The 13,806-nt window shown below is 36.1% G+C and overlaps 4 protein-coding genes across 4 annotated transcripts; 1 reads left to right on the top strand and 3 right to left on the bottom strand.

Moving 5' to 3' along the window:
* Positions 1-305: 305 nt before the first annotated feature.
* PHYBLDRAFT_144188 (hypothetical protein) lies at positions 306-971 on the bottom strand (the record flags this gene model as incomplete). The annotated part of the gene is made up of 2 exons (XM_018431162.1): positions 306-631; positions 740-971. 2 exons carry the CDS (start codon positions 969-971, stop codon positions 306-308), a joined length of 558 nt encoding a protein of 185 aa, XP_018292868.1.
* A 3,274-nt stretch (positions 972-4,245) lies between these two features.
* Positions 4,246-4,788, top strand: PHYBLDRAFT_102084 (hypothetical protein; the record flags this gene model as incomplete). Its single annotated transcript, XM_018427662.1, has 1 exon — positions 4,246-4,788. A coding segment is annotated over one exon (543 nt), but the record flags the coding sequence as incomplete, so codon positions are not given.
* Positions 4,789-6,327: 1,539 nt separating this feature from the next.
* Positions 6,328-11,847, bottom strand: PHYBLDRAFT_167169 (hypothetical protein; the record flags this gene model as incomplete). The annotated part of the gene is made up of 4 exons (XM_018435578.1): positions 6,328-6,357; positions 6,674-6,726; positions 6,897-7,062; positions 9,610-11,847. 4 exons carry the CDS (start codon positions 11,845-11,847, stop codon positions 6,328-6,330), a joined length of 2,487 nt encoding a protein of 828 aa, XP_018292866.1.
* Positions 11,848-12,621: 774 nt separating this feature from the next.
* PHYBLDRAFT_167168 (hypothetical protein) lies at positions 12,622-13,522 on the bottom strand (the record flags this gene model as incomplete). Its single annotated transcript, XM_018435577.1, has 5 exons — positions 12,622-12,759; positions 12,828-12,992; positions 13,043-13,189; positions 13,215-13,310; positions 13,367-13,522. 5 exons carry the CDS (start codon positions 13,520-13,522, stop codon positions 12,622-12,624), a joined length of 702 nt encoding a protein of 233 aa, XP_018292865.1.
* Positions 13,523-13,806: the final 284 nt, after the last annotated feature.

Below are 13,806 nucleotides of genomic sequence, written 5' to 3'. Positions count from 1 at the left end.
CAGAAAATACAAAATAATATGCAATTTAGGTTTTTTTATTGCAATTTACATTTATATTTTGTGCAAACACACTTTGCAAATTGAGGCTAAAGTAAAAATTAAAAGCGTAAATTAAAAACATAAATTAAAAAAAAATACGCAAATTTGATAGGATAGAATGCAAATTAGTTTTCTGTGTGGCAGCAAACTGATTCTAAAAAAAAAGCAAACTCTTTTTTATAAACTGCTAACTTTTTTTAAAAAACCGTAAACTTATTTTTATAAACCGCAATCAAATAGGAAAAATCCAGTATATGTTTTTTTGTTTACGTATAAATTTTTCTATATAAAGGGGCAATGAGCATATGGGTATTACCAGTGGCAGTCGTATATACACCATTGGCAGCAGACATCAATATGCAATGAACAGGTAAGCTGTTTTGAAAGTCGTTTCTTGTAAATGCAAATTTGCTTATCTCCACAAACTGCTTACTTCTTGTATCCTGGCTAGATGTTCTATAATACTTGACATATGCAAATATATGTCTGTCCACTTGGTACGTAACTGGGTTGATGATATTGTTGACAAAAATATATTGGATCTGGCTAGTAAACGTGCTTCTTCTATGATTGTTGATTTCATAAAACATGACTTATATAATTGAGTCACATTGAGCTACAGAATTACTGCTTGTATATACCTGTCTGAGAAGATCTATTAACTGCATCTTTTAAATCATGTCGTTCATAAAAAGTTGACCAAAAATTACTTCTTGGTAACCTCTCAGTGAAGCATCACAATATGACATGCGATAGTATTTGAGCAGATGGGCATACTTGTCTTCTTGCATTTGCACAAACTTGCCAAGACCAAAAGGGAAAGTGAATGGAGGTAATGTCTCATTGCCTTTGACATTGTTGATGGTCACTTCAGCAGAATCAATGAATGTCTTCAAATTGAAACCAGAAGAAGTAGTCAACAAGTACAGCATGGCAGAAACAGTAGAAATAGCAGTAATTATAGTGAAAAGTGAGGTATTCGGGATTGTTTATGGGTTAGTATCTCAATAATGAGAAAAGTAGATACTGTGAGAGTGTTATTTATTAAAGAGATAAAAATAATGTTGTTTTTATATCTGCTACTATTCAAATCCCTGTAATTCAAATTCCTGTTGTATAATGATTGGTTTACACTCTATGAGTGTGTAGTGTAACAGTTCCGGAGAGTGTTAACTTGCCAGGTTCATTAGCAAGAAGGAACCAGTGTTTGGTTGTAGGGTCTGTTCTTCACTCAATTGTGGTGTGTATACCACAAAAAGAGTCGGAAATGAATTAACAACCTCATATAATAACAATATTTGAAATTGTTTCTGAAGTGAGATATATAAATAAATTTAGAAAGGGAACAATAGATACTGCAAGAGTGTTATTTATTTAAGAAAGAAGAGCATAGCTGCTTATATAGACATTTGGTTCCCTAATTTAAGATCTCTATTGGTTAATGGTTGGTTATCACTGAAGCAGTGTGAAGTGTATGAGTTTCTGGTATGTATCACGTTCCTTAGATGTGATCTTGCCATGTTCATTTGCAATTGTAGTATCCGTTCTGGATTGTGGAGTTTCATGACTCTTCCCACTACCCAATAGGAAACGACCCCACAAGGGTCACCACACTATGAAGACAACAACTTCCCTCCTCTATCACCTAACATATATCCATCAAACCAACCAAAATTACCCACACATGCTTTACCTACTACCACTCCCATTACCTTTGTCTCCTTGGTCAACCCTGAAAAACAATACTGTCTCACGCACATAGAATGTGTACTTGGTTCAGATGACCCATATGCCATTCCTATGAAATGTTAATTTGATACTTTCTTCCACTCTGTTTTTTAGGACCAGCCCAATCTGATGACTTGTTCATGTCTGCCTTCTGCACAGCAATTCATGCTGCTTTCTCTGAGGAGGAAGCTTTTGCTGAAATTATCTCTGTGTACAATGACACATACATTGTCAAACTCTACCTTGAATCTGATACCCTTTGCAATCATGCATGTGCCAAACTCATTGTCATCCAAGATTCCATTATTCTTGCCCACTGTGCCATTTCGTTTTCTGTTATGATGATGAAACTAGCATCATCAGTCTTCCTCACATCTCACTGCAAAAGGAGAGTGGATTTGGTCGAATTTTATTTTTCGAATTTTGGCAAAATTTGGAAAAATATTTCAAACACCATCGTTTTTCAATATATTTTTTTCTTGAGATGTGAATTTGCAATTTTTTCTGATTATATTAAATAAACACAGATACAAACACAAATATTTATTAATTAGGCAATAAATCGCACGATTGTCTTAAAAAATATATGTTTTGATTGACTTGGCAGAAAAATAAAAAATAAAAATAAAATATTAAATGTTAAATGTAGTATTTAATTATTTTTCTGAAAGGAAAAACTTGTTGTTACAGATACATCTAATTTAGATTCAATAATATTTTTATTGCATCACAAAAAATATCAATTTTTATTAAAATATAATAATGTATGATATATGACTTATTTTTAATAAGAAAGTATATCAAAAAAAATTGAAAAAAAGAGCAAGAATTGATGTCATAAAAAAATACAAGAAAAAGAAAATCCAAAAAAGGCCACTTGCCAAAATGAGCGAAAATTGATGTCATAAAAAAAATGTGAAAGAGAAAAACTATGCCATTATATCAGTGATTATTAAATTGAAGCCCTATTAATAATCAGGCACACTTTTTTTAAGAAAAGATTGCTGTATCAAAATCTATTTGTAATTCTTACTAAAAGGGACGGTAAGCTCAATGCAGTCAATGACATAGTAAACAAGATATATCAACTCATTATTAATGACAAAAATAAAAGGCATATAAAAGATAAAAACAAAATATAGTATACACTTCTTTATTATTTTATTATTATTAATATTATTCTTACTGTTATGAATTCTACAACTAAAACCTACACTGTTATGTGTACATGTTCATCATGTACCAAAAATGCAATTGGCAAAATTTTGCAAAATACACAGACCTTTAAGTGTTATAATGATGCTGATAAGTTATTAGACATTGGCCCAAAAAATCGAGGTAAATGACATTTGAGTAGTATGCGCATTACTGAATAAATTGTAATCTGATATTTTTTTTATTAATTATCAGTTAATACAGAAGTTGTCGAAGAAGAGACAGACGTTGAGATGGTAGATGTATCTGAAACATCGATTGATTGTGAGTATAAAATTTCTTTTTAATAAATCATAATTTAGATAGCTAATAGTCTGGTTTTACTATAGATGAAGACAATTATTCTATTGTATCAGCCGAAACTACCGTACAGAGTGTACCTTTTTTGAGAGAAGACGAGATTTTTCAATTCGAAGAGTCTGATGTCAAGGCAACATCATTGGCTTCTGATAATGACGATCCTGATTCAAGTGATAAGTCTGAAGATGAGAGCGAAGTCAAGGTTGCCAGTATTGAAAATTTTGAAGACATGGTTGCTTCTGGTATGCATATATTTAAAAAAGAAATATACATAAATTGTGTTACAAATAATTAACAGAAATACTTGCCTTTGTAGTTGCTTCTTTGAAAATTTATAAAATGTCTCAAACAAGCCAATTCATGGCTCTATTTGGCGTTATCTTTTAGGCGTTTTACTTGGTCCAAGCAGGTAGAACTGCTATGCTGAAATTCTTCCACCATCTTCTTGTTGCCTTTGAAAAGGATACTGATCTCCCACTCACTGTTGATGCGTTAAAGACTATGACCGGATTCAATTTCATGACAAAAAGCATCATCAAATACACCATCTGCAATAAGTGTTTTGCAATTCACTTACCAGGCAATCACCAACCAAATTGCACATTCATAAAATACACAACTACATCACCAACATACTGCGGAAATTCTCTTTTCTTTGACTCAGAAGTTGATCACCCCATCCCTCTCATGGTTTTCCCATATAACTCCCTCAAGAATTCCATTGCACAGCATTTTGCCAAATCTGGGTTTGAGTGTCAAATCGTTCAATGGAAATCAAGGGAGACAATTAACAGTACCTTGTCGAACATATACAATGGTGCAATGTGGAGTGAGCTCCTTGACAAAGACGACGAGCCTTTTGTTAATCATGACCATTCCTTGATGCTGACATTGAATGTGGATTGGTTTCAACCATCTGAAGGCCGTACACATGCAAGTGGGGCCTTGTATCTGTCAATGAACAACCTGCCCAGGGAAGAAAGGATGAAGCCAGAGAACATTATCCTTGTTGGTGTCATGTCTGGTCCAAAGGAAGTAAAGATCGACCAGATGAACAACTTTCTGGAACCTCTGGTAGATGAGCTGGTAGAGTTGTACAGCGGTATAACTGTAAAGACTGCTGCATTCCCCAATGGTACTATTGTCTGTGCTGCTCTTATGTGTGTTGCTTGCGACATACCTGCTGCAAGAAAAACTGCTGGATTTACAGGGCATGCAAGCACTAATACCTGTCATAAATGCAAGTGTCACTTCTCTGTGATTGCCGGATCAAGTAAGATCGATTACTCTGGGTTTGACAATGAAAGCTGGGTGCCAAGAACAAAGGAGATGAACGCCATATACGCCGATATGTGGGCTTGTGCAGAATCAAATGCAGAAAGAGCAGATTTGGAGAAGCAAAATGGCACGCGGTTTTCCAAGTTGCATTGTTTGCATTACTTTGATCCCGTTTGGTGCACAATTGTTGATCCCATGCACAATTTGTTTCTTGGGACAGCAAAGCATATGATTAGTGTTTGGAAAGACCTTGGCTATCTCCCTGCTAATGATATTATTGTTCCTCCTGGGTATACTGTTTTGTCTGCAAAAATTGAATTGGGCTTCCCATACATGAAGGCAGACAAGTGGCGATTGTGGTGTCTCATATATTCGCTGGTAATACTCAAAGACGCTTTGCCTGAAAAAGACTTCAAAAACTGAACTCTCTTCATCAAGGCATGCCGAAAGTTGACCTGTCCATCAGTCACATATTCAGAAATTGACAGTGCACACCAGCTCCTTGGAGAATTCAGAAAAGAATGCGAGATTCTTTATGGAAAGAGTAGCATCACGCCAAATATGCATTTGCATATGCACTTGTGTGAGTCGATGCTTGACTTTGGTCCAGTGTATGCATTCTGGTTGTATAGCTTTGAGAGATACAACGGCAAGTTGAAGAACATAAAGACGAACCACCGAAATGGTCTTGAGGTTACATTCATGAGAGTATTTCTGGAAAAGGCATTTATCAGCACTTTCCTACATGCATATTCTACTAACCTTTCACCACCAATGATACAGTTTCTTGAGAGTGTTGCCCAAGTTACATTGGTATCTGCTCTCTCGCCCCTCCCTTGCCTGGAGAATGGTCATCCACCTGTATTGGCATTCAACCTCCCAATATTTCTGCAAGCTGCCACAAATCTATGGTACAAAGTCACCAGAAGTGAGGCCTTGCCCCCAACCACTTTGCCAATCAAGCTGCAGCTTTTGACTATGATGAAGAATGATCACTATCAGTAGTTATTTGAATTCTATGTCAAGGCTTACCAGAGTGCAAGTGTTTCCTTCTGTGTAGTAGGGAGAATCCCAATTGGTGAGGATGTGTTTGTGAACAATCGGATTCAAAAGGTGAAAAAGATTTCGTTGCTGGGGCAAGAGTACTGCAGTGGTGAAAAGAAGAAGCGTGGGTCTTTTGTGAGGGTTTTGTTTCTTGGGAGAACAAATGACGATGTATCTGAATTCTCTGGTCAAATAGAGTATTTATTTACTCATACCATTAAGATTGGTGGAGTCAAAAGAGTGTCAACGTTTGCATTCATCAAATGGTTTCCCACCTACCAGTTCAGTCATCACCAGCCATTAGTTGAACAAGGCCTAGAGTTGTGGGAGAAGGGGTACATGGAAGAGAGTTCTTCATGCATTGTTTCAGTGCATCGTCTGCATTCATGCTTCATGTTGACTACATATAAAATGCGAAGTGGGATGCAAAAACGCCTTGTCATTCCACTGCCTAGAAAAGTAGTCACATAAAAATAAATAAATAAATACAGTGCTATATAATATAAATATAAATATTTATAATACGAGTTTTTTTGACTGTAAAAAGATTTATCTTTATTTATCTCTTTATTTTTATTGTTTTACCATTACTTCTTTATTAAGTATTTAAAAGAGCAATAGTAAATTATATTACCAGTTTTTTTAACTATTAACGAATAGTAAAAACCATTATTTATTTCTCTTGCTTTTATCAATAATATAAAAGACAAAATACTTGTATATTTAATATCCGACATTTATCATTTTCTTAGCCTTTATTACATATTGTGAAGTTTTATAGAATAAAATCAACAGTAAAAAGATTGAGACGTATATAAGAATACTTTGAGACTGTATATAGGTTGTCTTTATTAAAGAATACAAAGTTGTCCTTTTTATATCAAAACACGATCTGCTTTGTCAGTCACATCTTAATTTCTTAAGTCTGAGTTCATTTAGATATTAGAGAGCTGGTACTGCTATATTTATAATTTAATCTAATTGCAGTGTCCTCATATTAACTCAGTGCTTACTGAGCTGTCATAATTACAGTACTTACTGTAATTAATTATTGGTCTTATTGATTTACCATAAGTAAAATAAATAAATTATTCATTTGTTCTTGTAATGATAGCTGTTTTACTATAATAATAGGAATATGTTCTTAGATGTAATAAATTCAACAACCAAGTGTCTGGATCACCACATTATCCCCACCCAGGTATTAATTAAATACCGTTCAAGTACTTTATGCATTTTTTATATATATACGAGTACTGTGGTGCTCAAATAACTCTTTATTTAGACCTTACTGCGTTTCTTCTTTTGCAAAGCTGTCTTTGCATAGTTCTTTCTTTTTATACCTGACTTTTCTTTGGGTATGGAATTTACGACTTTCATATCCTTCAATAATCTTTTATTGGCTTTGTTGATGTCTTTGATACTTTCTGGTGCTTCCCCAATTCTTTGCCAGTATTCCTTAATGAATTTAAGATCAGTAAAGTGATCCTCTGGCTCCCAGGTATCATGAGACTCATCATAGTCCAACCATTTGCATCTATACAAATAATTGTTCATATCATCTTTCTTATGACCAATAATTGCTTCGACTTCAAAAAAATCATTCTTTTGCTCTAATATCTTATTCGACACTTTTTTTAATAAAGAAGGAGGGTAATTCCTTGGTTCTAAAAATCCCTTTTCATTTTTCAATACATAAGTATTGGCAGCAGTCTTTCGAACAACAGTATAAAATCCCTTATACTTTGGATCTAATTTATTCTGTTTTTCTGTCACCAAAATCATAACTATAGTTCCTGGAACCAGATCTATCATTTTGTGACTCGTGTCAAAGCGTTCCTTTTGCTTTTGTGTGACATGCTTTACGTGTTCAAACACGGCAGGGTAGACTATCTCAGTCATTCTTTTAATTTTTTCTTGCAATTCTTTCTGAATCTGTTCAGCAGTTGCACTATCCTTCTCTTTACTAAAATCGACGAAGTCATTTGGATTCCTTCCAAACATTAATGAGAATGGCGTACTCTTAGTCCTAGCATTATATTTGCTATTCAAAAACAACTGTGCAGATGGTACCTTCTGATCCCAATCAGCAACATTACTAACTATTTGTTTTTTAATGGTGTTCACTGCCGACTGGACAGCTCTTTCACTCGCACCATTAGCTCTAGGATGGTACTGCGAAATCAACGCATGTTCAAAACCAACATTCTCTTTTATACATGTCATCAGCGAGTTCACAAACTCCCGTCCACAATCACTCTGCAACTTTCTCATCAGACCCCATGTACTAATGACATCCAGTACTTGTAACGCAATCGTAGATGCCCTTTTATCAGGTATGGCACGCAATATGTAAAATTTGCTTGCGATGTCTATCATCACCAACAAGTACTCATTTCCTCTAGTCGACGTTGTAAATGGCCCAGCCAGGTCTATTCCCCAACTGTCACCAGGAAGTGTTGCGGTCACTGGTCTTAAAGGGTTATATCCTTTTCTTGTGATATTGTGACGTTGACACTGTATACACGGTTGTATAAGATCACTTGCTTGACTCTTCAAGTTGGTCCAATAAATACCTTTTCTCTTTAAGGCATGTAGTATAGCTTCTACACCAAAATGACCTTTCAAATGTTCTTCAACTAATAATTTATTCCTTTCATTTTCTGTGGGAGGAGTAAAGTACTCACCACTCAAGATGTCTGGTAGCGGTTCCATAGTGACAGCACTATTTCTCATGATGGATCTAACCACACTATCCCCACCCAGTTCATTTGATAATGTTTCAGTTTCTTCAGACAAACGTGACAACACATCAGGGAGCACATTCGAAACACCAGGCAAATGAACGATCTTAAAGTCATACTGTAAAATTGTGTCCATCCATGCGATCATCATCAGATTCGCAACACGTTGGGTGTGAAGATATGTCAATGCCTTGTGATCCGTGTACAAGGTAAAGTGAGAACCATAGACATACTTGTGAAAATGCTTGAGTGCAAATACTAACGCTAGTAATTCTCTTTTGGTCGCAGAATATTTTCTTTCACTTTGGGATAAGCTCTTGGCCATGAAAGAAATATATTTTTTCTTGCCATCCTTGGCTTGATACAACACTGCACCGATACCAGTAAGAGATGCATCACAGCTGATACTAAAAGGAGAGTTCATATCTGGGTACGACAACACCAGATCACTCAAAAGTGCTTTTTTCAAGTTATTAAATGCAGTTTGATGCTTATCTGTCCATAAATGGGTAATCGACTTTTCATTTCTCAATGAATCTAATGGCGACATAATGGAAGATACATTCGGAATCAAGGTTCTAAAATAGTTGATCAACCCACAATAACTTTGGATATCTTTACCCGTTTTTGGTTGAGGAAATTCAAGAACATTAACAAGTTTTCTGCGGTCCATTGTAATTCCTTCAGGTGAAATATGAAAACCAAGCAAATAAATTTCTTTCTGAAAGAAATGACATTTTTTCGGATTCAACTTCAAATTGACCCTTGTTAATCTCTCAATTACTTGCTTCAAGTGTTCCTTGTGTTCCTCGAACGTTTTGCTTGCGCAAACAATGTCATCCACAAAAAACCATACAAAAGATAGTCCTTCCAAAGCTATACTCATAGTTCTTTGAAATTGTGAACTGACATGCTTAATACCAAACACTGTACCAATAGGTTTGTACTGTACACCACGCCATGTGAAACTAAGTTTGTGTGTGTCCTTTGGGTTCAACCTCAAAGAATTAAACGCAGATTTCAAATCCAGAGTGGAATAAATATTCGCACCCTTTAAATCTTCAAACAATTCACCAATCAATGGCAAAGGCATACGATCAATTGACTTCAACAGGCAATTAATTAATCTGGGATCATGACAAACGCGATATCCAGTAATTTCTCCTTTACCATTCGTCTTCTTGACAACAGTCAAAGGCGTATTCCATTGTGTGTTTGCAGACGCTCTTTCAATTATACCATTGTCCAGCCATTCTTTCACCTGTTCATCCACTACACCTTGCATCTTGTAAGGAATGGGATAAGGGCTTCTGAACGCCATAGCATTTTCTGGAGTGTCCAAACATACAACACTTTCAGGTATAGTACAAAACAAACCCTTAGGAATATCTTGATTGTCTTTAATGAACGGACGAATATAATCCATAGCATCCTCAAACTGTTTGGGACCTACAGCCGGATTATTTTCCTTTTGTTCATTTTCTCTCTCAATGGATTCAAGAAGATCACTCTTATTATTGAAGCGTCTATCGGCTTCTCTACGTTCCTTACTTGAATCAGCATCATCATATGATAAAGGTAAACCATAAATACCAATACCCAGAGTGGACATATAATCAGTACCAATACTGAAATCATACTCATAACTATTAGTTAAGTTCATCACTTCAAATTCTCTCTGAATAGTCTTACTATTACAAGTTATACTGATCACACAAGTGCCAATTCTTTTAATATGTGTATTGCTATCAGCCAAACGAATAAAATACTTATGAACATTGGAATTGTTCACTAAATCTTTGTTGATGTGATTTACATAATTAATAGATATTTTATTCTGTAAACAAAAATTCTTATCCACAGAACTGAATGTAGCGCCACAGTCCAACAAGGCGATGGTTCTAATAGAATTATTTGCCAGAATGGGGAAGGTAATATTAGTGCTCACGTTCTTAAAATCTTTTTTAATGACCATGTCTTTATGATTGTCCTTACAATTCAAGGCCATCTTGGCCAAAGCACTTGTGTTATCTTGGTCCATCGACCACGACGTTGAGGAACTACCAACAGGGGAAGAGTTGCCACGAACAGAGAAATGACTATCACGAGAAGGGGGAAAACCACCACAAGCAGGGGAGGAAGCTACTGATCTATCAGCAGGTGAGCGCACAGCCATTCTTGACACCTTTGTCAAGTAATTATCCCTTTCAGGACAGGTGTGACCCTTCTCCCAAGCACCTTTGCAAGAAAAGCAAACATTATCTTTGATTGCCTTCTTAAAATTCCAAGACTTCTTGGCGTGCTTAGGATCATTGTCCCTGACAATAGCTCTCTTCTTTCCCTTGTGGCTTATTGAAGAGGAGATGCTATGGGCATTGGCAAATGACTTCCATTTGGCAGGGGTGCCAGACTCCGCAGGTTGGTTGAGTAGGGCCGTGGAATCGCTAGTGGCTACACTGACTAACGAGATTATATCCTCCACTTTGGAGGGCAGTTTGGTGCCATAGTTGGCCAACAATGGGATCAGGCTTGCTTCCCGGACTTCCGGGCGCAAGTTCCACCAGAAACAAAGAACCATCTGGATACCATCCTCCAAGGACGCTTGTCTTCTAGCTGTTTGAAATTTAGCTCCAAACGCACGAACTGACTCACCTTTCTTCTGCATCATTTTCCACACGCGACCCATGTTCAGAAATCTTCTGAAAGGAGTATCATAGTGATCCAGCAGAATCCCTTCTGCCTTCTTCCACTTGTACGCCTTTCCCTTTAGTTTGTCTTCAAACCAGGATCTTTCCTCCTTGTTCAGGCATATGGGAAGCAGACGCTCCCAGCATGAGTCCAAGGACAGGGAATGAGACTCTAAAACCATAGTGAATTCTTGGCAAAAATCGTACACAGAGTCAAACACGTCACGATTTTGCTTCACCCTGGTTTCCGTGCAGAGCTGCAAGAAAGGTAAGTTGCTAGGGACTACCATGCTCTTCTTGTCTTCAAGAATAGCAGGAGGGGCGTTGGCTTTTTCAAGCACCTTGAAGGTCTTCTGGGCATCCTCAAACAATTCTTGAGCTTCCTTCTTAATGGAAGAAGCATGTCTGGCCGCGTCTGACATGGGGTTGACCTTCGAAAGAGCCACATAGTTAGCATAAGCCACATAAAAGTTGTTCTTCTTTATGCTAAGGTCTTCCTTCGCAGAAGCTAACAACATTTCCAAAGTGATGGAACTACTAGTGTTGCTATTAACGGCTGATGGGACGGTAGGCACAGGAGTAGGAGGGACAGAACCAACAACTGAAAGAGGTGGCAAGGAATCAAGACTGGTGTATATCATTTCAATATCACCATCGATGGAAAGAGCGGTGGATCCAAGGAGAGGAGAAATGTCACCAATTTCGGTGAGATGTGTCTGTTCATTCAGAACAGGAGAGGGAATACCAACTTCGGTAAGAGGGCTTTGTTCTTCACGAGGAAGAGAGTTGGCAGCAGAGTGTTGGGAAGACATTATAGAATTCAAAGTAAAAAATGTGAAGTTTTATAGAATAAAATCAACAGTAAAAAGATTGAGACGTATATAAGAATACTTTGAGACTGTATATAGGTTGTCTTTATTAAAGAATACAAAGTTGTCCTTTTTATATCAAAACACGATCTGCTTTGTCAGTCACATCTTAATTTCTTAAGTCTGAGTTCATTTAGATATTAGAGAGCTGGTACTGCTATGTTTATAATTTAATCTAATTGCAGTGTCCTCATATTAACTCAGTGCTTACTGAGCTGTCATAATTACAGTACTTACTGTAATTAATTATTGGTCTTATTGATTTACCATAAGTAAAATAAATAAATTATTCATTTGTTCTTGTAATGATAGCTGTTTTACTATAATAATAGGAATATGTTCTTAGATGTAATAAATCCAACAACCAAGTGTCTGGATCACCACACATATTCTTGCTAATATCGGTATTATAATTTCCAATAAAAAAAAACAAGAATAAAACAATCAGGGTTATATAATTAAAAATTGCTTTGTATATATATCTTTTTATTAATTGGCTTTAAAATAAAATAATAATTTATTATTTTGCTTTTGATTTTTGATTTTGTCTTTTCTTTTTCCTTTTATTTATATATTAATTGTTTCTCATCTTGACAATACCGCCTGATTATATTTTAACACTTCACCCCACATCATTCAACACGATCAATAAAAATCATTAAAGTACTATATGCGCTTTGTAAACAAAATAACGATTTATTGTTGGCGTGTGTGAATTCAAGCAGCAACATCCACCTTTTTCTCATTTAATAACTTGGTGTTTCTCAAAATAATTGGATAGACAGAATTGCCAATGACGTCTGGTTCCTTGTTAGCAAGTCTCTGTTTCTTCAAAACAGTAAAGTATTCATCTACCTGCATTATAATATAAATACTTTTGAGTTAGAAGTATTAAAAAAAAACTTTTATAATGAGGGTCTTACCAAGGGATGTCTATTTCTAGGAGTATATCTAGTTTTATTTTTCTCCTTATCTGACTCAATATCAGATAACATGTCATAGTCCAGAAGGTCAATGACAGTCTCACCAAACTTAGACTCAAGGTTTGCCTTGTCAGCTAAGTGAATTGCCTTGTAGTCTGCAAGAATCTGAAAAAAAAGTTAAAATAGTTTACACAAAAACTGTTGACTATACTTACGTTTCTCTTTCTGGACCGGCGTCGAGAAATCTGATTTTGTTGAGCTATCTTTTCTGGCAAAGATTTTGCCCTTTGAAGCATATACGAAATATGTCTTTGGGTTTTCTCTTCCACAACTGCAGACGAAACAGTCTTTACTTCAGCTTGCTGATGTAGTGTAGCCCTGCACTACATCAGCAATGGGATGGTTGGATGTCGAGAAGGTGCCCTTATTGACCGTCAATGGCATTGTTGCCAGAACTGCTTGTGTTTGAGAACAGATCAATCTCTGCAAAATATAATGTAAGTAACTTTGCAATATTCTATTACTAGTATATATCCTACCAAAACCGTTGGAAGGTGGTACTTTATATATTCTCCTGTAGTAAGAGCCTGACCGATGGGACTATGGTTCGAATTGTTATTCTGATCATTGGTTGCTCCCATGTTGTGGTAGACCTTTTCCAGAAGTGAATGAGATTCATTCAGTTGGGTGCTCATGGTGAACAAAGTGGATAGGACAGTACCATCTAGCTCTGCGCTAACTGTCAAGCTGGGAAGAATTTCTCATTGTCTTGTGCTTGCTGCTGTCCCAGCGGTTTGTTGAACAGACTTTTTTGTAGTTGTTTTTTTCGTTTTTTTGGTTTGCTGCGTATTAGAAGACATGAATTGAGATATTTAAGACTGAAGAAAGAAATTGAAACAATGTGAATACTTTAATAATTAGAGTCGGGTTTCTTTAAAATAATAAAATAAATCAAAACATATGTAAAGGTGGAAATTAA

This window comes from Phycomyces blakesleeanus (assembly GCF_001638985.1).
Source record: "Phycomyces blakesleeanus NRRL 1555(-) unplaced genomic scaffold PHYBLscaffold_8, whole genome shotgun sequence".
Taxonomy (NCBI): Eukaryota; Fungi; Mucoromycota; class Mucoromycetes; order Mucorales; family Phycomycetaceae; genus Phycomyces; species Phycomyces blakesleeanus.
The sequence above is the reverse complement of the archived record's forward strand: the minus strand, read 5'-3'. Positions and strand labels throughout refer to the sequence as shown.